The 26,993-nt window shown below is 45.1% G+C and overlaps 1 protein-coding gene across 1 annotated transcript; it reads right to left on the bottom strand.

Moving 5' to 3' along the window:
• Window positions 1-3,320: 3,320 nt before the first annotated feature.
• LOC132867625 (uncharacterized) lies at window positions 3,321-25,307 on the bottom strand. The gene is made up of 7 exons (XM_060900604.1): window positions 25,139-25,307; window positions 24,269-24,452; window positions 23,901-24,147; window positions 20,379-20,682; window positions 20,018-20,250; window positions 19,840-19,912; window positions 3,321-4,803 (listed from the first exon to the last, which is right to left on the bottom strand). Exons 1-7 carry the CDS (start codon window positions 25,305-25,307, stop codon window positions 4,124-4,126), a joined length of 1,890 nt encoding a protein of 629 aa, XP_060756587.1. The 3' UTR covers window positions 3,321-4,123.
• Between the last annotated feature and the right edge of the window lie 1,686 nt (window positions 25,308-26,993).

Below are 26,993 nucleotides of genomic sequence, written 5' to 3' on the forward strand. Positions count from 1 at the left end.
GGAGGACCGCCCCATCCTGTACATTAGCAGGAAGCTGTCAGTGCGTGAGGGGCGCTACAGCACGATCGAGAGTGTCTGGCGATCAAGTGGGCGGTCCTCGCCCTCCGTTACTACCTGCTGGGGCGCCCTTTCACCCTCTGTTCGGACCATGCGCCCCTCCAGTGGCTCCACCGCATGAAGGATGCCAACGCGCGGATCACCCGTTGGTATCTGGCACTCCAACCCTTCAATTTTAAGGTGGTCCACAGGCCGGGGGCGCAGATGGTCGTGGCGGACTTCCTCTCCCGTCAAGGGGGGGGGGGGGAGTCGGCTGCAGGCCGGACGGCCGCCCGGCCTGAGTCGGGCGGTGGGGATATGTGGCAGCGGGGGCGTGGTCAAGCGCCGGTCTGTGACAGGAGGGCGGAGTCAGGGAAGGTAAGTGGCAGAATCACTACACCTGACGGCAATTAACCTGTGTTTGTGTGTGTCTTCCCAGTGACCGCGCCCTATTTTGGGAAGGAGAGCGGAGAGCAGGGGAGCTCAGCGCCGGACGAGACGCTAGTCTGTGTCTCTAGTCTCCGAATAAAACGTTGTTAAGACTGAAAAGTTTGACAATAAAAAAACCATATACGAACCTGATCTCTGTCCTGCCGTCCTCTGTGCTCCACCCACGCCTAGCGAACCGCTACAGGGGGTCCAGCTTGTTTTGTTGCCAATTTAGCTCGATTTGATCGCTGACTAAATGGAACTTCTTTTAAGCACCGCACTGAATTGCTTTCCGCATCCATCTCACCTCAGAAACTGAGAGGATCGAACGCAACTTTGCCGCGCTTCGCAGTGACGTAAGCACGTTAGGGCAAGCCCCCCCGGAACCCATAGAGATTGCATTGAAGTGTCAGTTAGGAGAAAAAAATATTAACATGGGACTCTATCAGTGAACTCTTGGGCGATTTTCAACGTGACTGAAATCGCCCCAAAAAGGGCGGTACTCTAGAAGCAAGACCACCCTGATTGGACAATGATACCCAGAGACAGATTAAAATGGCCTAGAGGAGCACTGGTGAAAGTTTGTTTAAAAACAAAAACTTTTTTTTCGTTTTGGCAGTGCGTCGCCCAATCGCCCTTATGCACCACCCGCCCTTGCGCTACGGTTAAAAAATAGACCACAACTCATTTTATAGCTCAGAAATTCATACAATACCAGCTACCATCGTAACATATTCTGTAAGAAACATATTCTATACCTAACTTTCAGCTTTCGTTTTAAAAAACAAAATCACAGATTTATAACTAAATTTCTATATGGCATAGTGATTGTAAGTTACTACTTTTGGTGAGGTAGTGACCTTGACCCTGAGGCTTTCCGTTTAGATCAAAACACACAATCGCAGAGTTTTTTCTAGAAAAATTTAGTATGAGGGCGCTCACCATGGCGAGGGAGCGAAGCGGGGGGGGAGATGGTGCCGGTTGTCCCCCCCCGCCGTGCAAAGCCTTTGAAAAATGCTCCAATGGGACATTCTGAGGCTATCTGAGAGGGAAATTGTAACAAATTGTCTGTCAACATTGAAAAAGAAAGAAGTAATCTTCTTCTGCCCCAGACAGTCTTTGGCTTTCTTCTGCTTCATGCCGCGGCATGACATCTTTAAATGCCCAAGTGTCAACAAAAACAACTCGCGAACTACTTGTCAAAAGCTCCCGCGCCGGTGGGTGAAAGGTCATTCAGTCTCGAGAAATCTCGCTCTACAAGTCAGCTGACCTTGTATGTAACCCATGTCAAATCTCGCGAGAGCAGCCGCGACAAGTAAACAACTAAACGACATGGCGCCTCAGTCTGGAAAACGCCAATTCGGATTGTTTTTGCACCGTCTGGCGGTGTATCTACTATGATTGGAATATTTTTGGAGCAATTATAACGTATTTGATGATCAGACACATTGTCACGTAGTGTTGCTGGGATGTTCTCACGGAGTCGGTAAGGGGGCGCACGCCGAGAGTAAGAGGGCGCAGCGCCCCTGTTCCCCCGTTTAGACGAAAGCCTGCAATCGTATTGGTTTTGGGAATGCGGAAAATGGAGTTACGACGGTGATCAAATATTTTGCATGATGTTTTATTACGGTTATGATTATTCTGTGAGTGCACCAATCCATAGGTGTATAAAGTTACAACTTAAAATACAATTAGCGATAACTGTAGACTTTTCAGTGAACTACAACCTTTTTAAGGGAATGCGATGTAGTCAACCATTTATCATGTCCCAGATCAAGCTTACATTTTTCCACAAGTTTGCAGAATTTTTGCCAAATTCTGAACAGAGTATTCACATCAAAGATTTAGTTTTATCTGTATTATTTCTTTCATCATTTTATTTCAAATTAAAACCAACATCACCATTCAAAACTGTATAGTTTATTGACTGTGAGTATATTTAGTGGGGTACCCCCACAGTACCCAGTTTCTGAGACAGACCCAGCTACAACTGCTACCCAAGCAGTGATATTATAGCTAGTGCCAAATCTGCAACATCTTTGTACAACAAAGTGTACAACACTCCAAAAAGGAACAAGATTTAAATTCTTGTTATAAATTACTGGGAAGATTTTCACTTTAACTTCATCATTTATTAATCTAATCTCATCTCATTATCTCTAGCCGCTTTATCCTGTTCTACAGGGTCGCAGGCAAGCTGGAGCCTATCCCAGCTGACTACGGGCGAAAGGCGGGGTACACCCTGGACAAGTCGCCAGGTCATCACAGGGCTGACACATAGACACAGACAACCATTCACACTCGCATTCACACCTACGGTCAATTTAGAGTCACCAGTTAACCTAACCTGCATGTCTTTGGACTGTGGGGGAAACCAGAGCACCCGGAGGAAACCCACACGGACACGGGGAGAACATGCAAACACCGCACAGAAAGGCCCTCGCCGGCCACGGGGCTCGAACCCGGACCTTCTTGCTGTGAGGCGACAGCACTAACCACTACCCACCGTGCTGCCTCCCCCCCCAGTGTTATTTGGTAATAAAATATTTTAAATCTCTCTTCATCCAAAAGGATTTTTGAGTCTTATTATTTATGTTTGTGATATTACGTTGTATTTTATTATAGAAAACAATACCATTTAACTGTCATAATAGGGTAATCCCATACATAAATATAACCTCTATATAATGCTGCAGTATGAAGAGTGTCGCGTTTGAGAAAGCAAGTGTGTATAAACTGTCAGAGAAAGAGAGAATAAAATCCAAGTTAAAAAATTTACTCAAACCAACAAACAAATAAACAAACAAACCACCCCAGACCACTTATTTGGAATGAAAGTTTTTATTTATTTATATATTTTTAAAGATTACCATTATAGGGATGATTTTACATCAGTAGGAATAAAAAACAAATACGTAAAACAACTATAATTTCATGCTGAATAACAGAAAAGGCACTATGCACTCAGAGAAGCAGCATTATTTTATTATTTTCAAATGATTGTCAGTAGGTTTAGTAGTCCCATCCCCCAAAACATCATTAATATGCTTGACTAGGCAAAGTTAAAGAAACATACAGATGGGTGACGAATTAAAGGAGACTCAGTAAGGTGTTGGGTCATGATAAGCCACCAAAACACCCTCAATGCACCATATTATAGATTCTACAAGTCTCTGGAAATGTACCAGAATGATGATGACTGTTCTTCCAAAAGGTTTTCCCTCAGATAGTGTTTTGATGATGGTGTGGTGATGGTGGAATAGAGCGCAGTGTGACAGAGGTATGTGCCAGTCCAAGATCTCCCTAAGGTGTCTGAGTGGCTTGAAATGGCCATAGCATATGATTTATATCATTTTGCTTTTTATCAACCTTTCAGCGAGTCCTCGTGCTCTGTAGATGGAGATGGGGTCATCGTGGATGAAGGTTTCATCACAGGATAAAGGTGATGAGTTAGCAGAACTTTGGATTGATTTGAAGAGATGCTTCACTATAAGGGGACAAGTGGATACCAGCAACATGGTGTCACCATTGTTTCTTTTACTTTGTCAGTCTACATACATCTATATGCAGGAGTGCAAACCATGAGAACTTCCCCACACTATCGGCAGATCCGGGGGTTCAAAACAAGCATTATAATTTTCTAAATGTCCTTCTAAGGTCACTTGACATCAGACAGTGACCCTTTCAACCTGCCCTCTGCTCTCTTGTGTTTCTGCAGTGTAACCTGCAGCCTCCAGTATTTAAGATACAGCCACATCAACTGCCCATTTTTCCTCTTGTCCATATTCAACATCTGTGCGCAGTGCCTATCATTTTTAAAAATGTCCCTGATGTCATTCTCCAGGCCCAATTCCACCCCCACTGGGTCCCTGGCCACTCTGACCAGCAGATCTCTTTCGATCGCCATCCTGCGTTCCTTGGGCAGCAGCGGGCTGCAGAAGGCACTCTGCCTCTCCATCAGCCGGTACTCCAGATCATTTAGCAAAACCTGGGCTCCCTCCTGCCATTTTTGCTCCTGTTGCAGAGCTTCATGAAGCGCCTGTCTAGCTGCTCCAGTCTGCAGGGCACGCTTCTTCTTGTCCTCTAGCTCTTCACGTTCCTTCTGCAGCTGCTTACGCTCCTCCATGAGATGTTGGCTGTGAGAGGCCATGGCCTTCTTGTAGCCCTCCACCCGCTGACACGCTTTCTCTAGCTCCAGGAGGGGAGTTGTGCGTCGGTTCTCCTTCAGCGTATCTTTATACTTGAGCTCCAGGTCTTTGGCAATGGAAGCCACTTGCCCCTCTAACTGGTTTTCAACTTCTTGGATCTGCCTCTGCGACTCACGTGTCCAGATCCAACCTGACAGGATGAAGAAGTTAATATATGCAACTTTTTATAACAAGGATTAAGTTCAAATATTTTATTTTTTTCGCGGTCCACATCCTGCGCTCTGATTGGCTGGCGAGCAGGTCGGTATCCTACGGTACGGACCCCAGTTACAGACCTCTGGCAACTCGCTCGTTCACAACAACAAACATCGTAGCAATTTTTGTCAACATTTATTTTCGCATTTCTCAGGAGAATAGCATTAATTTTACAGCATGGATAGCGATAACGACAATGTTCACAGCAAAAGCGAGTTTTACTACCCTGAGGAAGATGAAATAAAAGAAAACATTTCAGGAGAAAGCTAAAAACCTGTAATTTGCTAACGCCAAGCAAAAACATGGCTGAATCCTGAATGACTATTTGTATCAATAGGGGACTACATAGGCAGCAAAATGTAGTTTTTTTCCTGTCATGGAAGTGCACTTGTATAGCGAGGAGGAAGCAATTTGCATTACAGCCGTGAATGAAGATTCAAAATGGCGGCTCGGCTTGGTTTTCCCTTTCGGGCGCTCTCGTTTTCTGTTAGAATTTGGTAAAGAAAAAAATAAATATATTATTTACCAGCTTATGGTCGGTCTGTATGGTGAAATACTGTGACCTCGGCCCAGAGGGCCTCACTCAGTACTTTCAAGACCTCAGTCACGGTATTTCACCATACGGACCTCCCAGCTGGTAAATAACATATATATGACAAGAGCAAAGAGAAATAAGGACATAACGTATATTTAAAACCAGTGGATTACTTCTTTTGCTTCACAAGTGGTTGATGTGTTCCTTCCCATCAAAAATACTGAATAAAACAAATTAATAGTTTTAGAGATATAAAGATGAAAAGCCCTTCTCCCCTTCTTTGATAACAAACATGCTGCTGACTAAAGCTTATGGCTATGATTGGATAAATGGTTGCATTTCTGGCACTACTACAGGGTCGCAGGCAAGCTGGAGCCTATCCCAGCTGACTACGGGCGAAAGGCGGGGTACACCCTGGACAAGTCGCCATGTCATCACAGGGCTGACACAGAGACACAGACAACCATTCACACTCGCCTTCACACCTACGGTCAATTTAGAGTCACCAGTTAACCTAACCTGCATGTCTTTGGACTGTGGGGGAAACCGGAGCACCCGGAGGAAACCCACGCGGACACGGGGAGAACATGCAAACTCCGCACAGAAAGGCCCTCGCCAGCCACGGGGCTCGAACCCGGACCTTCTTGCTGTGAGGCGACAGCGCTAACCACTACACCACCGTGCCGCACCTTTCATAACCATTATCAATATTAATCAATGTGTTGTAATAACTGTAAACTAATTATCAGTGCAATTGTTATATCAATGTTCATTATTCAAAAATAATCATTAATTATTATCTATAATCCATGAATAATTGCTTGTATTACTACTATTAATAATAATAACTACTTTTTTAATAATAATTTTTTAAAAATTAACTCAATTTTATAACATTTTAATAATCACTACTTGGTTAGTGCTGTTGCCTCACAGCAAGAAGGTCCGGGTTCGAGCCCCGTGGCCGGCGAGGGCCTTTCTGTGCGGAGTTTGCATGTTCTCCCCGTGTCCGTGTGGGTTTCCTCCAGGTGCTCCGGTTTCCCCCACAGTCCAAAGACATGCAGGTTAGGTTAACTGGTGACTCTAAATTGACCGTAGGTGTGAATGCGAGTGTGAATGGTTGTCTGTGTCTATGTGTCAGCCCTGTGAAGACCTGGCGACTTGTCCAGGGTGTACCCCGCCTTTCGCCCGTAGTCAGCTGGGATAGGCTCCAGCTTCCTTGCGACCCTGTAGAACAGGATAAAGCGGCTAGATATAATGAGATGAGATAATCACTACTTATTAGCTATATTAATTAATAATTAATAGAGCATCAATTATAATTCATCTCATCTCATCTCATTATCTCTAGCCGCTTTATCCTTCTACAGGGTCGCAGGCAAGCTGGAGCCTATCCCAGCTGACTACGGGCGAAAGGCTATTATTAGTAGTACAGTTATTTTATATCAATGTTCACTATTTAAAAAATTTATCTATAATCCATGAGTATTTGTTTGTATTCTACCAAATACTACTTTTTAATAATTATTTGTAGTAATTTTTAATAACTTAATTTTATAACATTTAATAATCCCTAGTACTTATTAATCACTAATTCATTAATAGTAATGATTAATAATCAATAATAATTACTATTACCACTAATTATTATTAGTGGTTGTTAATATTATTCTTATTATTATATTAAAAACACTGTTGTAGACGATAAGTAATAAAACTAAAAAAACTTTTTGTACAAATTATTTATATTGTACTATATTTAGAATTATTGTATTTTCTGGAGTTCTTTTAAATTGAGTTTTGAAATAAAGGTTGTTTATATATTTATATTAAACTTAGTACAATAAACAATGTTAATTATGTAAAAAATGATGCTAATCATTATTATTATTAGTATTTCCTATAAGCCCCATTTTCCACCTGACTCTTGTGCGCATGCGCGAACCCCCCTGCGTTTCACTCCGGAGCGCTTGACCTCTAAGACTACGTTCAGACTGCACCCTGAAACGACCCATATGCGATTTTTTTGCCCATATGCGACCTGTATCCGATTTGTTATTGACAATCTGAACGACACAGATCCGATTTTTTCACATGCGACCCAGGCCGCTTGGATATGTGGTCCTAATTCCGATGCATATCCGATATTTTCACATGCGACTGCAGTCTGACCGGACAGGTCGCATTCATGCAACCTACACATCATCATCAAGAGACAAACGTCACTATTCTGCGTTGGCTAATCCCGCCTCTTTGGTGGAAAACAACAACATTTGTACAGTTTTCAGAATTTAAATAGACTTTTATAGAATTGATCAAGCTAATGGTGGATTTGGTAGGGACCTGGATGTTGATCTGTTAGCCTGATTAAATAAAACAGTTTCTGTAACTGATTTATAAATTAAACCATCCTGTATTACAAGATTATAAGATTGTTCTGGAAATTTCCAGTAATTTGACACCTTCGGTCTCATTAGTCTGCTGTTAATCAGATTATTGTGTGAGTTCCGCCGCCGCCACAAAAACCACATCGCCAGGTCTCGCCTCATCTCCATAGCAAACTGCACTGGTGTTTATGCACCTTGAGCCAGCGCTGAGAGAAGTTGCAGAATTCAGCTGGCTATAAACAATCTAAATAAACATTTATAAAAATGTAGAAAAAGTTTATTAATATGACGAAATAAATATGTGCAAATTATTAAGCCTGAATTAAGAGTTTGGTAATACAGCGGCCGTATCCCAAATGACTGCCTACTGAAGCTCGAGTGCACTATATAGAGTTTAAAAATCCATTACTTCCTAGTAACATGTAGTGCACTTATATAGAAATTAGAGAGACATTTAGGAGTCAACCCTCGTTACCAGGCTACACGTTTTCATTTCAGTTCAGAAACAAAAACACACACGAGACCTCACACTTTAACACTAACCAGATAATTAAACAAACAAACAAAAAGAAATCATTAAACATGAAGAGTGCGCTTTTTTTTTGTTTACGTATTACGTAGATGTGCTTATTACGTGTCAATTTGCGCATGCGGGACACTTTTGGGTCATTTTCCGTTCATATTGGAGATCGCATACAAGTCTCATATAATTGGTAATGTGAACGGCCTAACAAAAAAATCAGATTTCAAAACAAATCGGATATGGGTCGTTTCAGGTTGCAGTCTGAACGTAGTGTAACACACACACACGCGGGCGGCTCGTGTCCGTGAAAAACCAGTTTCCCAGTCCGCCGTGTCCCCAGCTCTGCGTTTTCGTCTTTAAACACATTTGTGCGATCCAGCGCTTTTTATCGCAAACGATTCTTCTCCTTATTTTGGGGGTATTTGTCATCCCTCAACCACTTATCATTAAACAGACATCTTCCCATAATTATCAACGCTTTCTAGCGCCTGCGCAAACTACCTGCGTATCTCTCAGTCTTCACAACCACCACACCACACCACACTTCCTCCAGTAGCCTCCTAACGTTAGTTCTTGATCTACGGAATGCACAGAACGCACAGAACCAATGCTGCCCCAAAAGGTACGCTGGTCACTTTTAAAATTACGGTTAAAAAAAAAATACCCCAAACCGGATGGAGACATTTCACTCGTTCGGTCCAATATTAAATTTAATACCTCCCTTTCGAAAATTCCAGTCATTCCAAACAATTTAAGACGTTTTTAGGCCTTGAAAACCGAAAGTTGTATTTAAGACTTTTTAAGGACCGCGGGAACCCTGAATAATTGGTGAATTATGGTATCAATCAGTCTGTTTTACTATATTTTTGAACTTTTGCCTCAGTATATCAAGTATTGATTACTTTTGATTCATAGATATTATGCATACGTTGTGAATTCGGAAACAAATGCAATAAAGATTGTTGGGTTACAAATAGTTTATTTGTGGGGGGTTTTCCTCAAATATTTCTTCAGACAAGTCAAAATCACATTCGGACAAGTAAATTTCCTGTCAACTTGCCCGACAGGACAAGTGGTTTCAAAAGTTAATGTAGAGCCCTGAACACCACCGTGCCGCCCCACTGCTGTTATATTTCAAGTAATTTTCTCTGGTGGAATGTAATATTCTAGGTGATGTCAACACTTGTCAAATAGAACTTTGTGGAGTTTTTATGAACTATTTAAGATTAATACATTTTATTTGCAAAATTTACATCAATAATTCTGGTATTACTGATACAATGTATCTTAAATAATTAAGTTTATAGTTCAGTCATTCTCTTTAGTAGATAATTGTTTACTTGACTGTACATACACAGTCCTTTTTAATTCAGTTGTTTTCTCTGGGATCTAAAATTTCTTTTTATTCAGCACATGCTCATTTGATCCCTTTAACTTGATGCAGTGTGATAAATATGTCGATTACAATAGGAGTGTATAGTGTGGAATAAAACAATCAGTGCTTTGGATTATATATTGGAATTTTTTCTCGTGTATAAGGGCTCATGGGTGCATGTAAGGGAAAAGTACAGGTTAAAGGGCATGGGGAACCAAAGGTTGACATGTATGCAACACTGTGGTTCCTACACTACTGTTCAAAAGTTTGGGGTCACTTTGAAATGTCCTTATTTTTGAAAGAAAAGCACTGTTCTTTTCAATGAAGATCACTTTAAACTAATCAGAAATACACTCTATACATTGCTAATGTGGTAAATGACTATTCTAGCTGCAAATGTCTGGTTTTTGGTGCAATATCTCCATAGGTGTATAGAGGCCCATTTCCAGCAACTCTCACTCCAGTGTTCTAATGGTACAATGTGTTTGCTCATTGCCTCAGAAGGCTAATGGATGATTAGAAAACCCTTGTACAATCATGTTAGCACAGCTGAAAACAGTTGAGCTCTTTAGAGAAGCTATAAAACTGACCTTCCTTTGAGCAGATTGAGTTTCTGGAGCATCACGTTTGTGGGGTCGATTAAATGCTCAAAATGGCCAGAAAAATGTCTTGACTATATTTTCTATTCATTTTACAACTTATGGTGGTAAATAAAACTGTGACTTTTCATGGAAAACACAAAATTGTCTGGGTGACCCCAAACTTTTGAACGGTAGTGTAAATATTATACTTTGGGTGCATTTTTGCTCAAACCGACCGCATATGGCATTGTAAACACACAGTAAATACAGGCTTTACTCAGACAGTAAACAAAAACATTCTTACAAAACTAGACTCCAGGTTACACCAAGTCATTTCTATACAATGCTAAGCTAATGCTAATTTTCTCTTCAGGTCAACAGTGACTGTCTGCACATTTGACTTAAATACAAAACATTTTACTTCAATCATTTATAACTTGGTAATAAATTAAGCTTTTTTTTTTCAACCAACACCTATTTTACTTACCTTGAGAAAAAGCACTAAACACTCACAAACTGTTTCTTCTCTAAGGTGCTCTCGGCGCCGGGCAAAGATACGCTGTGAACGTTAGTTACGCAACCAACGTCAAACAAACTTGTTTTTCTTGTCATGGGGGTGGGAGGGAGGTGTGGGGGGGGGGGAATTTGATATTTCAAATGTTGTATTTTTGATTGATATTGAACAACTTTTTTATTAACATTCTACATGTGTAATTAAATTTATTTCACTCTATTATTCGTTTAAACTTGCTCAAATTAATTTCTCTTGATAATGCAGTGGTAATACTTTGTCCTTGGACTCCCCCGTGTTACGGAGCGCATTGGTACAGTCCGATGATGAGCCTCAGTTGTGTTTATAAATATAGAAGTTCACCTGCAGAATTTCCTTCTTATTATTTTTGCTGGTCAGAGAAGTGCATAGTTCATGATGTAGAGTTTAAGGGGATAACTTTTTTTGACAGAGACAACTGGCAGATGACATTTTATTCCTGCAAGACAAAAATCAACTATCTCATGCCTTAACTCTGGTTGAGCATCTCTCTAATGCCTCAGGCCTTAAACTGAACATTTCCAAGTGTGAGATATTATCCTTACCAGTGGCGGCTGCTGGTTTTAAAACAGGGGAAGCCCATTTTACGCATTCATCGTAAAACCTGTAGGCCGGATATCAAAGCATAGAAAAGTGTGCCCCATTAGCACAGTGAACTAGACAACCCTACCTAGTGGCAGAAAGTATTTTTGCTTGTACGTTTCATGTTATAGTCTGGCTTGCCAGGCTAGTGCCTCATATGCTCATCTCATCTCATCTCATCATCTCTAGCCGCTTTATCCTTCTACAGGGTCGCAGGCAAGCTGGAGCCTATCCCAGCTGACTACGGGCGAAAGGCGGGGTACACCCTGGACAAGTCGCCAGGTCATCACAGGGCTGACACATAGACACAGACAACCATTCACACTCACATTCACACCTACGTTCAATTTAGAGTCACCAGTTAACCTAACCTGCATGTCTTTGGACTGTGGGGGAAACCGGAGCACCCGGAGGAAACCCACGCGGACACGGGGAGAACATGCAAACTCCACACAGAAAGGCCCTCGCCGGCCCCGGGGCTCGAACCCAGGACCTTCTTGCTGTGAGGCGACAGCGCTAACCACTACACCACCGTGCCGCCCCGCCTCATATCCTTAATCAAAAATATCAAACATCCAAAAATCACTGGCTATTCAACGAAGAGCCTTGAACATCATACCCTGATATGCAACACAGAGTCTTTAACACAACACCCAGCTGTGCAACACATCCTTGAACATCTTCTGCAACACAGTCTGGAAATTCATAACCAGGTAGGCTATGCAACACGCAGAATCTTGAATATTATACCCAGGTATAACCTATAACACAGAGCCCACCATTCTCTTAACATTACTGAACAATATACACACTTCAGATTCATGAACACTATTTATACACAAATTCTGCCCTCCGCTCCTTTTCCAGAAAATGGTCTGTGACCCTGTCATACCAGCTGGTTGTGCTTTCCAGAGACTTCACCAATTTCTGTGAGCAGCTAGCACTGCAGATCCCAATAAGGCTCAAGATAGCCTACAACCAGATTGAACTGCAAATGAAATAAACGAGTGAATTCACGAATGATCAAACTGATAGAATGGATGAAAGTTAACAGAGCACAACGAGTAATATTTACATTTATTTACAGAGTAATGTACAGAGACATCAATGAGAAGAAACGTTTATATGAAAAGAAATTCGGACAGCACTTTGGCACACGACTACACTTTCTCGACATCGGCTAGGGACTGACTGATCATACTTCTGTGTTCCTCGCCGAAGTACCGCCCTCCTCATGTCTTTGAAACACTACCTCCAATAATCCTTTATCAGCCCGGCTTCTTGTCCCTCCCACTGTCTCGTTTAGTCCCAGAGAAGCCCGGCTTCCCTGGAAGTGACGATTTTGTTGATTTTAACCAATAACAACTAGCCGAAATTGGCTGTTCAGAGCCGTCTCGTAGACTGCAACGGATACCCGGCTGCCAGTCAGTGTTGCCAGATACTGCTGACGTTTTCCATCCCAAAATATATTCAAAACCCGCCAAAATGCACTTAAAACCGCCCAATCTGGCAACACTGCTGCCAGTCCATAGAGCCCATGAAATAAGAAAGGTTACAGCCTGGCAGCAAAGGTGATTCTCGTAGCGAACTGCAAGTTCGTCAGACATCACTCAAATAAGTTACAGGATAGTTATGAACATAAATACAATCTTGGGCATATATTATGTTATGCAAGTTATTGTTTTAATGAGAATTCAACGTCGTAGACGCCGCAGTTTGGGGAGAGAATTTTAGGGGAAGCTCGGCTTCCCTTGTTGTCTCTGAGAAATCGCCCCTGATCCTTACACAAGTGTGATGATACTAGTAGAAGCAATATTCCTATAAAACACACAGTTAAATATTTAGGAATTCAGATAACCAAGGATCCTAAAGATAGACAGCACTTACAGTGGTGCTTGAAAGTTTGTGAACCCTTTAGAATTTTCTATATTTCTGCATAAATATGACCTAAAACATTATCAGATTTTCACACAAGTCCTAAAAGTAGATCAAGAGAACCCAGTTAAACAAATGAGACAAAAAATATTATACTTGGTCATTTATTTATTGAGGAAAATGATCCAATATTACATATCTGTGAGTGGCAAAAGTATGTGAACCTCTAGGATTAGCAGTTAATTTGAAGGTGAAATTAGAGTCAGGTGTTTTCAATCAATGGGATGACAATCAGGTGTGAGTGGGCACCCTGTTTTATTTAAAGAACAGGGATCTATCAAAGTCTGATCTTCACAACACATGTTTGTGGAAGTGGATCATGGCACGAACAAAGGAGATTTCTGAGGACCTCAGAAAAAGCATTGTTGATGCTCATCAGGCTGAGAAAGGTTACAAAACCATCTCTAAAGAGTTTGGACTCCACCAATCCACAGTCAGACAGATTGTTCTCATCTCATCTTCATCCGCTTATCCGGAGCCGGGTCGCGGAGGCAGCAGTCTGAGCATGGAAGCCCAAACTTCCCTCTCCCCAGACACCTCGGCCAGCTCCTCTGTTAGGGTTTTGCTGGGATTCGAACCTGGTTCGTTGGTGTGATAATCCAGCAAACCCCCACTAGGCCACCAGGGGGATGACTCAAATGCAGAGGCGTGAGGCGGAAGTAGAAAAAGAATCAAAAGGTTTATTTAAACTATATACACTATATACAGGGCAAAACAAAAGACAAAAAAAACCAAAGAGTATAGTCCAAAAGAAAAGCAAAGTGCAAAAATACAAAAGCTAAGAAGATCAAAAAACACAGTACAAAGGAAACTGGAGATAAACATAACAGCACAAAGACTCCGTGACAAGAGGACTGAACTCAGGGGTATAAATAGACAAACTAATTAAGGACACAGGTGAAGATAATTAGGCAATTAACACAAACACAAGACACAGGAACAGTGGCGGCCTCTAGAGGCCAAAATAAACACGACATGAAAAGGAAATAACAGCGGCCTCTAGAGGCCAAAACAGTCCTAGTCCTAACAGGACCCCCCCCCTCTAGGAGCGTCTCCTGACGTTCCCAGGGCGATCCGGATGGGCCAAATGGAAGTCCCGACATAGTTCTTTATCAAGGACATCCCGAGCAGGAACCCAGCAGCGCTCCTCAGGACCATAGCCCTCCCAGTCCACCAGATATTGCAACCCGCCGCGGACCCGGCAGGAGTCAAGCAGGCGATTCACAGTGAACACAGTCTGCCCCTGGAAGATGCGGGGGGGTGGGGGGTTCCTAGGGGCAGGGGCATACGTAGACATCAGTACGGGCCGTAACAGGGAAACATGGAAAGTGGGGTTGATCCTCAGAGTCCGGGGCAACTGGAGCCGGTAGGAGACAGGGTTCACCCTGCGCACCACCTTGAAGGGGCCAATGTAGCGAGGAGCAAGCTTGCGGTTCTCCACCCGCAGTGGAAGGTCCTTAGTGGACAGCCAAACACGCTGCCCAGGGCGGAAAGCGTGTGCAGGTCTTCTATGGCGGTTGGCCTGAGTCTGGTTGGTTCTGGAGGTCTGTATGAGGGTCTTCCTGACCTTGCTCCAGGTCTTGCGACACCGTCTCACATATTGGTTGACCGAGGGCACCCCCGCGTCCTCCTCCTGGTCCGGGAACAGAGGTGGCTGGAACCCGAATTGGCACTGGAATGGCGACAGCTTGGTGGCCGATGACTGCAGGGTGTTGTGGGCGTACTCCGCCCATGGCAGCCAGGTGCTCCACGATGTCGGGTTATCCATAGCCAGGCCTCGCAGGGTGGTTTCCAGGTCCTGGTTGAGCCTCTCCGTCTGACCATTGGACTGTGGGTGAAACCCAGAGGAGAGGCTGGCAGTGGCTCCGATGACCTTGCAGAACCCGTGCCACACTCGGGAGGAGAACTGGGGCCCTCGGTCTGAGACGATGTCCTGTGGAAGACCAAAGACTCGGAAGACATGATTAAACAAAAGTTTCGCAGTTTCAAGAGCAGAGGGGAGTTTGCACAGTGGTATGAAGCGGCAGGCCTTGGAGAATCTGTCAACTAAGACCAAAATGACCGTGTTACCTTGTGACTCAGGGAGACCCGTGATAAAGTCGACTGCCACGTGGGACCAGGGACGCCGGGGAATGGTCAGAGGATGCAGGAGACCCTGGGGACGCTGTCGTGGGTTCTTGGTTCTGGTGCAAACCTCACAGGACAGGACAAATGACCTTACTTCCTTCTCCATGTTAGGCCACCAGAAGCGTCTTTTCAGGAAGTCCAGGGTCCTCCGAGCTCCCGGGTGGGCGGTGAGAGGGGAAGAGTGACCCCACTGGAGAACCTTGGCCCGGGCTTGATGTGGGACGTACAAGAGGCCTGGTGGCCCCGTCCCAGGACCGGGGTCCTGGCGTTGGGCTCGTCGGACAGCCTCCTCAATACCCCAGCGGACAGGGGCCACAATCCGGGACACAGGGATAATAGGCCCGACTTCATTCTCCCTGTTAGTGGCAGAGAACAGTCTGGACAGTGCGTCAGGTTTGGTGTTCTTGGAGCCGGGGCGGTATGAGAGGGTGAAGTCAAACCGACTGAAAAACAGGGCCCACCTAGCCTGTCGAGGGTTCAGTCTCTTGGCTTGCTGGAGGTACTCCAGGTTCTTGTGGTCAGTCCAAACCAGGAATGGATGTTGTGCTCCCTCCAGCCAGTGCCTCCACTCATCAAGGGCCAGTTTGACCGCTAGCAGTTCTCGATCCCCCACATCGTACCGGGACTCAGCAGGACTCAGGCGGTGGGAGAAGTAAGCGCAGGGGTGCAGCTTTCCTTCCGAACGTTGAGAGAGCACCGCGCCGACACCACTGTCCGAGGCGTCCACCTCCACGATGAATGGTTGGGAGGTGTCCGGGAGAACCAGAATGGGTGCCGTGCAGAAGCGGTCCTTGAGGTCTTTGAACGCCTTTTCTGCCTGAGGAGACCAGCCATAAGATCCACCTGTCCCTTTGGTGAGGTCTGACATGGGTGCTGCCACAGAACTGAAGTTCCTGATGAACTTGCGGTAGAAGTTAGCGAATCCTAAGAACCGCTGAACCTCCTTAACGGACTTGGGAGTAGGCCAATCCCGGACGGCCAGGGTCTTGGCAGGGTCCATTTGGAGTTGGCCTGTCTGTACAATAAATCCCAGAAAGGAGACCTCGGGAACATGAAATTCGCATTTCTGGGCCTTGGCGAACAGATTGTTCTGTAGCAGCCTCTGGAGAACCTGGCGGACATGGTGGCGGTGCTCCTGCACGGTCTTGGAAAAGATAAGGATGTCGTCGAGGTAGACAAAGACGTATAGGTTAATCATGTCCCTTAAGACGTCGTTGATTAAGGCCTGAAAAACAGCTGGTGCGTTGGTGAGTCCGAAGGGCATCACCTGGTATTCGTAGTGCCCAGACGGGGTGTTAAAGGCAGTCTTCCACTCGTCTCCCTGTCGGATACGGATGAGGTGGTATGCGTTCCGTAGGTCCAACTTGGTGAAGACGGTGGCGCCTTGGAGCAGGTCGAAAGCTGTGGACATCAGCGGAAGGGGATATCGGTTGCACACAGTGATCTTATTCAGGCCCCTGTAATCAATACATGGTCGGAGCCCCCCATCCTTCTTGCCGACAAAGAAGAAGCCGGCTCCAGCAGGTGAAGTGGAGGGTCGAATAAACCCAGAGACCAGGGCATCTTTGAGGTATTCCTCCATGGCCTTGCGTTCTGGCTGAGAGAGTGAAAACAGTCTGCCACGAGGAGGGGTAGTCCCAGGGAGCAAGTCGATGGCGCAGTCGTAGGCCCGGTGCGGAGGAAGAACGGCGGCCCTGCTCTTGCTGAATACCTCCTTGAGATCCCAGTACTCTGTGGGAACTTGAGATAACTCGGTGAGATCAGGGGGCTCGGCAGGAGACACAGGAGAGCTAGAGAGCAGACAAGAGGCATGGCATGCAGGGCCCCATTCCACAACCTGGCTTGTTACCCAGTCTATGCGAGGGTTGTGGCGAGTAAGCCAAGGAAGGCCTAGAATAACTGGGAACTCAGGTGAAGGAATCAGGTGCAGGGATATTTCTTCCTTGTGACCTTGAGACTGGAGGAAAACTGGAGAAGTAACTTGGGTGACTCTTCCATCACCTAACGCTTGGCCATCGAGGGCAGACACAGACAGTGGGACTTCAAGAGGTGCAGTCGGAATATTGATGCTTTGGGCGAAGTGAATATCCATAAAGTTCCCAGCCGCCCCTGAGTCTATCAAAGCTTGACAAGAGTGGACAGACTCACCCCAGGAGATGGAGACCGGGATGTAGATTCCTTGGCCAGGGAGTCCGGGAGAGAGGGTAGGCCCCGTCACAACCCTCCCTCGGCTGGACGGGGCGGTCCTTTTCCCAAGAGTTCGGGACATGATGCTCGGAAGTGACCAGGCTTGCCACAGTAGATGCAGCACTTGTCCCTCCTTCTGCGCTCCCTCTCAGATGCGGAGAGGCGAGTACGACCCACTTGCATGGGTTCTGGACAGTCACTGAAGGAGGTAGATGGTCTCCAGGTAGAGGTAGGGAGGCTGGGGGGGCTCAAGGCTTGGTGGCGTTCTCTCATCCTGTTGTCCAGACGAATAGCATGTGAGATGAGGGTTTCGAGGTCACTTGGGCATCCAATAGAGGCCAGACCGTCCTTGATGGGGTCAGACAGACCATGGTGGAAGGCTGACACCAGGGCAGTCTCGTTCCATCCACTTACTGCTGCGAGTGTTCGGAACGAGATGGCGTAATCTGCGACGCTTCCTCCTTGCCGGATGGACATGAGCTTTCGGGCTGCGTCGGTACTGATGTCTGCCTGATCGAAGACCCGAAGCATCTCTTCAGAAAACAGCTGGAAATCAAAGCACTCAGGTCCCTGTCTTTGCCAGATAGCAGTAGCCCAGGCTCGCGCCTTACCAGCTAATAAGGTGATCACAAAGGCAATCTTGCGGCGATCCGTAGTGTAGGTGGTAGGCTGAAGCTCAAAGGTGAGTTGACACTGGGTAAGGAACTCTCGGCACTCACTGTGCTTGCCGTCATACCTCTGTGGTGCAGGAAGGCTGGGTTCGCGAGGTGAAGAAGGCAGCATTGCAGGAGGCACTGGAGCAGGAGTGGGAGCTGGATCAGGAGCAGGAACTGGATCAGGAGCAGGAGATGCAGGCAGAGATGTCAGCTGTGCCAGGGTTTTCCCAATTTGCTGAAGCAGTTCCTCGTGGCGAGCGAGGGCCTCACGTTGGCTGGTGAGCGTACGTCCATGAGCGTCCATGGTCGCTCCGAAGCGTGTCAAAGCTGCCATAATTCCCTGAAGGTTGGCCGGGTAGACAGTTGAAGCAGCCTCTGCTGAGTCGGTCATGACGGAGTCTTTCTGTTAGGGTTTTGCTGGGATTCGAACCTGGTTCGTTGGTGTGATAATCCAGCAAACCCCCACTAGGCCACCAGGGGGATGACTCAAATGCAGAGGCGTGAGGCGGAAGTAGAAAAAGAATCAAAAGGTTTATTTAAACTATATACACTATATACAGGGCAAAACAAAAGACAAAAAAAACCAAAGAGTATAATCCAAAAGAAAAGCAAAGTGCAAAAATACAAAAGCTAAGAAGATCAAAAAACACAGTACAAAGGAAACTGGAGATAAACATAACAGCACAAAGACTCCGTGACAAGAGGACTGAACTCAGGGGTATAAATAGACAAACTAATTAAGGACACAGGTGAAGATAATTAGGCAATTAACACAAACACAAGACACAGGAACAGTGGCGGCCTCTAGAGGCCAAAATAAACACGACATGAAAAGGAAATAACAGCGGCCTCTAGAGGCCAAAACAGTCCTAGTCCTAACATCCTCGGGAAGAACACCGAGGCGTTCCCAGGCCAGCCGAGAGACCTAGTCCCTCCAGCGTGTCCTGGGTCTTCCCCAGGGCCTCCTCCCGGGGGGACATACCTGGAACACCTCCCCAGGGAGGCGTCCAGGAGCCATCCGAAAGAGATGCCCGAGCCACCTCCGCTGATTCCTTTTGATGTGGAGGAGCAGCGGCTCTTCTCCGAGTTCCTCCCGAGTGATTTGTGCTTCTCATCCTATCTCTAAGGGAGCGCCCAGCCACCCTGCGAAGGAAACTCATTTCGACCGCTAGTTCACCAAACCCCTTATGGAAATTAATGAAACAAGGACCGTGACGTCACCCGGTATGGTGCAGCCGGGGCCCCACCCCACCCTGGATTTACAGCGCAGCACCTTTACTGCTGTTTCTGTGTGAGTCGTTTACACCAACATTTATTCATGATGAGAAAGACACAGACCATTTGTGCAGCATTTTTCAATTGAGGAGTTTATTTTTGCAAAAGTTTCTCATTTCCAGTCAGGGCGTGTCGATGTGACTGAGGGACGACCTGAAAGAGAAAAGCAGAGGAGAGATTTTTTTTTTAGAACAATAATCATCAAACCTTTTATCCTGGTGTATAATATTCCCATTGCACTATTCTAGATCATATTACTGCGTTCAAAAGTATTCGCTCCACATGTGCTTTGCTTAGTAGCGAGCTCGTGAGGTAGTGAACAAGACCCATTCTGTAAGACATTACAAATATGACTGTGACTCACTCTGAGCTCCCTGACCACTGCACCCGTCTCCTTCTCCTCAACCTTCTAATTTGCCTCCAGCATGTCGTTCACCTGCCCCTCATCCTTTTGGAACCCCATTTCCTCTATTAGTTCTCCCCAAGGGAGTAACATTGGAGTTGGGGGTCTGGATGGGATTGGGTCGATGCTGTCCATTATCTCGCCCCACATCAGTGCCTTTGGACTTGCGGTTCTGGAGGACAAAGGCTCCTCAATGCCCACAGTTTCAGGTGGCAGACTGGAGGTGGGTTGAGGTTCGGGCTCTGATTCAGTTGGTGCTGGTGGTTCTGGTGCCACATGTAGATCAGGACAAGAAGGAGATAAAATGGAACGTTAAGACAGAGAAAACATTACAACATTAAAGAATTGTGCAAAGGAACCAACAGCGGAAAATTGAGATTTTAATCTTGTTTACCGAGTGTGAGCACATCAGTGGCATGAGCCTGAGCAGTGATCACACAGCCATCATCTACACATCCACCTTCAGGTGGTGTCACAGGAGACACAGCGTTTCCTCCCAGAATCTCCTCCTGGACGGACGGGACGTGGCGTTCGTTCATCCCCATCATTGTGGGTGGAGGGTAGTAGGAGGCGGGTCTCAGAACGGGGTGGGATGGGGGGTAGAACTGGTCTGGCATGATGAAGTAGGTCGGGGGGTAGAACTGCGGTGGTAGGATGGGGTAGAACAGGGGGTTGAAGTGAGCAGCCTGAGACTGGAACTGAAGAAAGAAACAGAGTTGGATTTTAGAGAAACACATTATTTCTTCAGCAACAAGAATTAGAAAAAAATGAACAGGTCCATACTGAGGCCTACTGATGAAATAATTCCATTTCTCTGAATAAACAGGTCTGGATCAGGCCCGGCGCCAGGAACAGTTTACTAAGGGGGCGATTAGAAATCGCAAGGGGGCAAATATTTTTTCATATAGTGTGTAGTAGTGATGGCGGTCTGACAACGTGTTTCAAACAATTAACTGCGCCAACCACAAAACCACGGCCCCGAAGGTTGCTTTAGTCCGGGAAAATCATGTGGCATATTACCAGGGCAGTTGCGCTTTATCAGCCCCCGTGCCCACCTGTTAACCCTCCCCTCCAATTTTCTCACAGACACGCGGTACAACCGGAAAGATGCCAAACATAAAACAACACACACAAACCTACAGGCAAGTCCTTTACATTTAAAATACATACAAATAGCTCTGCGGCATGAAAACAAAACGCCAATGCAAGTCTAAGGTACTTGGCTCGGCGGCCAAAATCATAATTAAAAAAAAAAAATCAACAGACCCCGCGGCTGCACCAGTAATAGCCTCCCTGACTCGCACCGAGTCAACGCTAACCACTTAATCCGCGATCCCAGTTTAGGCGTGTAGGGGACTAAACACTCTGAAGTGATGAATTTTCACCCCCCGCTGCATGGGGGGTGACGTCAACGACACATATTCTTACGCTATTTGCGCACAAAGCGGACCATATATGAACACATACACCAACATAAACGGAGATAAACTTAGCCTACAAAGAAAGAAAATGGATTCACAATATTGTGATTGAATTCGTTTAATTCGGAGGGGGAAAGACTACTCCCGGAAATTGACTGCACATTACAGGATATTGCAGAGACAGTGCACTTGTAAGTGTGCATGTAAAACCCCCGCCCACCCGCACGACCCCTCCCCCTGTCCTTATCACAGGTGTGTGTGTGCGCGGCTGTGTCAGCATTTCACACATAGTACACCCACAATAACTAGTCCCCAGTAGTTAGGATTGATACATATGTCTAAAACAGGGTTAATATTAAATTCAGGCTTTTTGAAATAATCCTACCTTAATACAGTTCAATTCTACGATTGCAACGTAAGAATCATAACAACCAATCAGATTTGTTCTACCGTGCCAGTTTTAGTAGTGATTTATGTGAAATGTATTTTTGTGCAATGCTCAACCACTTAATATTTCGTATTTGAAAATGCAAATTATTAATACGTCTACTATAATACATTATATTTTCATAAGAAAACAATTAAGTGTTCTGAGTCTCCGTTGAGGGGGCGGGGCTGTAGCCACGAGGGGGCGACGCCCCCTTTCGCCCCCCCCCATGGCGCCGGGCCTGGTCTAGATGTATTACTGATTGGACTGTATCTTCTGCTTCTGAGTTAAATCATCGTGTCCAAGGCTTTAGCGCTCCCGAGCACACAATAGGCTACTTGTCTTACTGAATATTACAACGAGAAAATCCCAGTGGTTCTGTCATATGAACCCTGACCATCAAATTTACTCCACATCGCCATCTTCAGAAGGGCATCTGGTTACAACTTACCATTTTCGATAGAGGATGGTGTAAAGCGTGAAAAGTGAAGTTTGAAGACAGAGAGAGATGTGAAGCGTCGCGTGAGAGATGTGAAGTGTGAACTGTGGAGTGTGGAATGGAGTGTGTGTCATATATATGTATCGTTTCAGGATTCCGTTCTTTGAAGTTTGAATTTGAATTCCGTTCTGTTTTTGTTTAAATTGTCCAGCATGAAAAACTTCACAATAGCTCCGCCCCTTTTAACAGTCAATGTTTTACAGTAACTGTACGTAACCGTACTGTGTTTATGTTCATAACCACATCACACAATGTGCCGAGGCTTTAAGATATGAGCGGCTCAGCCCCAAGAGGCCTCACTCAAATCTTTTTGCGGTCAAAATTGACACTCAATTTTTCCCAAGCTCTCGAAATCAAAACGCCCTCGAATATTTTCACATTTGTGTCTTGGTGCTTTAATCATGACCAACACATCTGAGTGAATCTCAGGATTCGCTGATTTATAAGAACAACAGTGTGGATTCATGGAGTGAAGTGGAGTTTTGGGTTTGTCCCCTCCCCATGCTGGTTTTTGTCACAGTGATGTTGGAATTGAAATAAATGTGCTCTTTTCTTGTTTTAGTGCAATACAAGTCAAAGGTTATTTACAATAATCATTGTTTTCTAAAACTCTTCAAATTTTCCCCATACTCCCCCCCCCCCAGCTAATATTTCGAATGTAACTTTTTCATGGTTGAATCCCAGCACAGAAAAGATCATTTCAAAACCCAAAGCAAGCACTCCTTTGCAAATGCTATTTCCAAGTGATAAATCTAACCTGCTCACTTAATTTGGTTACTTTTGAAAAAGTAAATTAGAAGAAATTTCATACAAGGGCCGAATGAAATCTCCTTTTAAGCCTCACATGCAGCAAATTGTCTCAATATTTCTAAGAAATCGAAGCTTCTTAAAGTAAAATGAACATTAACAAAGGTTTTGGAAAGACAAATCAATTATACTTGATTACAAGAATGAAAAACGATGTATTCATGGTGAACTCTTTTTTTTTTTTTTGAGGAAGGTTTGTTGTCTCACTTTGGCTATTCTCTAGCAGAGATGGGATTCGAGCTTGTGACTTGGACTCGAGTCACACTTCAGTCGCACATGCAGTGACATGAGATTTGACTTTAGATTCGTCCTCAAAAGACTCGAGACTTGGGACTTGTGAACAATATTCGTCTTCATCTATTTCATATTTCACAGATGAAGACTATTGTTTCATCATCATTCACTGGTTTTCTGCATCTACAGTCATGGAAGCGTCCTACAGCTGCATTCAGTCTTTCTTCATCTTCTTCCACTGCGTCTCGCATCCTGCAAGCTCCCTTAGCTCTCGGAGTTTCTTTTCTGTTGTAGGAGGACCTCGTCCTCTGTGCTTGAGGTCTGCCTTCAGCGTGCTGAGCAGATTTACACAATGCCTTCCTTTACGGGCCTTGTATCTGCTGGAGCCTAATACTGCAAATTCCAAAGCTTTTTGCACAGGTGTGTCTTGTGGCATTCTAATGATGTGTCCAAAGACCACCTGAGTTGATCGACTTTTATGGAGAGAGGTGTTGTGTTGCAGATTCTGTATAAGGTGTCATTTGTTACCATAGTCTTAGGCCACTGATGACCTGTGATAGCATGCAGGTGTTTACGGTGGGAGATGTCAAGCTTCTCTATAACTGCCTTTGGTGTTGCCCAGCTGTTGCAGTTATATAGCATGATGGAGACACAACAAGCATTGTATAGTTGTAGCTTCTTTGCCAAAGGAGTCCTAGATCTTCGGATCCAAATCTTCCAGAATGATCGAAATGCAATGTTACCCATGATGCAACGTGCCTCTATATCAGCAGAGCTACAGAGGAGGGAACCCAGGATTTTACTTTTCCTCAATTCCTCTTCTCCTCGTAGTGATTTGTCATTCTCATCCTTCTCTGATGTATCAGCCAGGTAGACATGAGTGAACTCTGTTTTACCTTCGTTCATGAACAGGTTTGAGTCCTTTAGGTTTTTGGCAGCAACAGGTAGAAGTCTTTCTAGTGGATCTTTCTTCGTCTAGGAAATCCACATCGTCTGCATACTCCATTTCTAGGGGCATGCCCAGTTTAGAGAAGGGTGGATTAGGTCTCGTGGAAGATCTCTGTACAGTTTCTAGTGCAGCTGCAAGGTAGCAGGTGAACAACACTGGGGACAGGCTGTCTCCTTGTGGCGAACCGATGGTTGTTTCAAAATCTGCCGTGTGTTGATCTGACTCGTACCTTCAGCTTGGTACCTGACAGCAGTAGCCTTACCAGTCGCACTTCATCGTCGCTGCACCCAGCCTGGTATAACACTTCTAGGATTTTCAAAAGTTTTATAGTGTCAAAGGCACGTGACATGTCTATGCCCATTTTGTGGAAGTCCCAGTGTTTGGACATGATAACAGAGATGAACATGCGTTGGGCCCACACAATGTCTGCACAACTACGTCCCCTTTTGAATCCACTCTGATATGGCCCGGTGAAATTGTCAATTTTGTCTCCGATGCGGTGGAGTGCGACAGTGGACAAAATCTTCCGGATACTGTTCAAGAGGGCAATAGGACGCAGGTTTGCAGGTGGACCAGGTGGTTTTTTGGGGTTTGGGTAGAGCAATGAGTGTTCCTTCACCAATGGCTTCTATTGGATGGTGGTATACGAAGGCATAGTTCAAGATGGATGTAAAAACTGGGAATATAATGTCACTCCCATATTTGAATAATTCATTGCTGACTCCGTCAGGTCCTGGTGAACGCCCATTTCTCAAGGATTTTATGGCCTTCTTGACTTCGTCCTCTGTAATTGGGGCTTCAAGAGGCCTAGGGTTACCTTGGAAAGGTTCTAGTTTTTCTCCATTTGGGTCAGTGAATTGCTGTAGGAACCAGTCTCTTATTGCATCTGCCTTGCCCTTGTCCGTGGCAATAAAGTGACCTTCAGCATTATGAACTGAGCGTGATGGAGAAGTTCCAACTCTGAGGGCACAGGTTGCCCTGAACATTTTGCTACAGTCATTTGTGGAAGAAATCTCGTCTACTAAGCCATCTGCTCTTTTTATCTCATTCTTTCAGTCGTTTGTTTATCTGCCGAAGGATGGTGTTACGTTTCTTTCTCAGGACACTTTGGTCTTTGCTCTTCCCTGTTTGATATATGCATAGTCGTAGGGCTTTTTGTTTCTCTGACAGCTCTGCAACTTGGGGGTCTTCAGTATGTTGTCTGTGCTTGTTGCTCTTAAGCACTCCTAGGGTGTTGGCAGCAGATATATGCATGCACTTCAATAAGGTATCCAATGCTTTATTTGGGTTTTTGTCATAGTGTGCGTTGGCCACTTGATTTTGTAGGTCTTCCCTATATTGTACTTGGGTGGTGGGGTCACTTGTGTGCCTTGCAAGGTCATATCTGGCCTGGCCTTTCTCTCTCTTCTGCTTATGGACCAGGTAGGTGTTTTCCATTCGGATACGTGTTACTACCGGCTCATGGTCTGAATTGAGGTCCGTGCCTCCATAAGTGCGGGAGTCTTTCAGGAGTGGTTTGCAGTTCAGTTTGCATAACACAAAATCTATCTGGTTGAAGACTGCAATTGTGGATTTTGAGTCTGCTGTTCTCTTGGGAGTAGCAATATGTCCAACCCAAGATGTACGGTGGCGGGCAGGATGTTTAAATGCTGTGTTGGTGGCGAATAGACCATGGGCACTGATAAAAGATGCTAGTGCTTTGCCATTGTCATTTCTTTTACCCATTCCATATGAGCCTATGCACAGATTTAATCCTGCATCGTGATCTGTTTTGCTTAGTTTCCCAAGTTTGGCGTTGAAATCGCCACATACAAACAACAGCCATGTTGAAGGGATTTTGATAGCATTACTTAGTTCATCATACAGTGATTCCACAAGAAATGGATTTTCTTGGGCTCCTTTTGTTGTTGGGCCATAAACGTTTACAATGCAGCATTTGGTAGTCTTGCCATTTCTTAGTGGAAGGGACAGGTCCATTGTGGCAATGCGGTCACTAATGCGCCCGTAGTTGAGGACGTGGTTTTGTAGCCTTGGTCCTGTTACAAAGCCCAACCCGTGGTGGATGGTCTTTTTCTGTTCCATAAGGATCAGTTTGTGACCTGTTTGAAGTTGTTGTTCAGACTGACTGGTTACTTTTGTCTCTTGGATGCATGCAATATTGATGTTGTAATATTCACAGTCTGTTCCTAGTGTCTGTCTCTTCGTGGCTGATGTCAGACCTCGCACATTCCATGTAGCAAAAGCAAACTCCGTGGGAGGTGACGGTGCCCGAGGATGCCGGACACAGCTTCTTGGATGAAGAAAGGTAGACATTATAGAGATAGTCCTCTTTATGCGGTTGTCAGCTCGCAAACCTTGATGACGTTAGCTTCCCAACTGCATTGGTACTAACGGGGGGGGGACCTCGTGAAGGTGTCGTCGTCCTCCCCAGACTATTGTTTATGGTGATATTTATTTATTTATTTATTTATTTCCTTCCAAAAGTTGTTCGGTTTCAGATGAAATTGTGACCGCTGGTAACCACAGACAACAGAAGCTCCCTGACCCAAGATGAGTGACCTTCACCTATTTTTCAAGGTCACAGAGCACATTTTTTTGTGTTTTTTGTTGAAAATCTCATTTCATGTGTTACATGTGGTACATGTTTTTATATACTACTGAGGACCAAATGG

Source organism: Neoarius graeffei, chromosome 19, assembly GCF_027579695.1.
Source record: "Neoarius graeffei isolate fNeoGra1 chromosome 19, fNeoGra1.pri, whole genome shotgun sequence".
NCBI classification, from domain to species: Eukaryota; Metazoa; Chordata; class Actinopteri; order Siluriformes; family Ariidae; genus Neoarius; species Neoarius graeffei.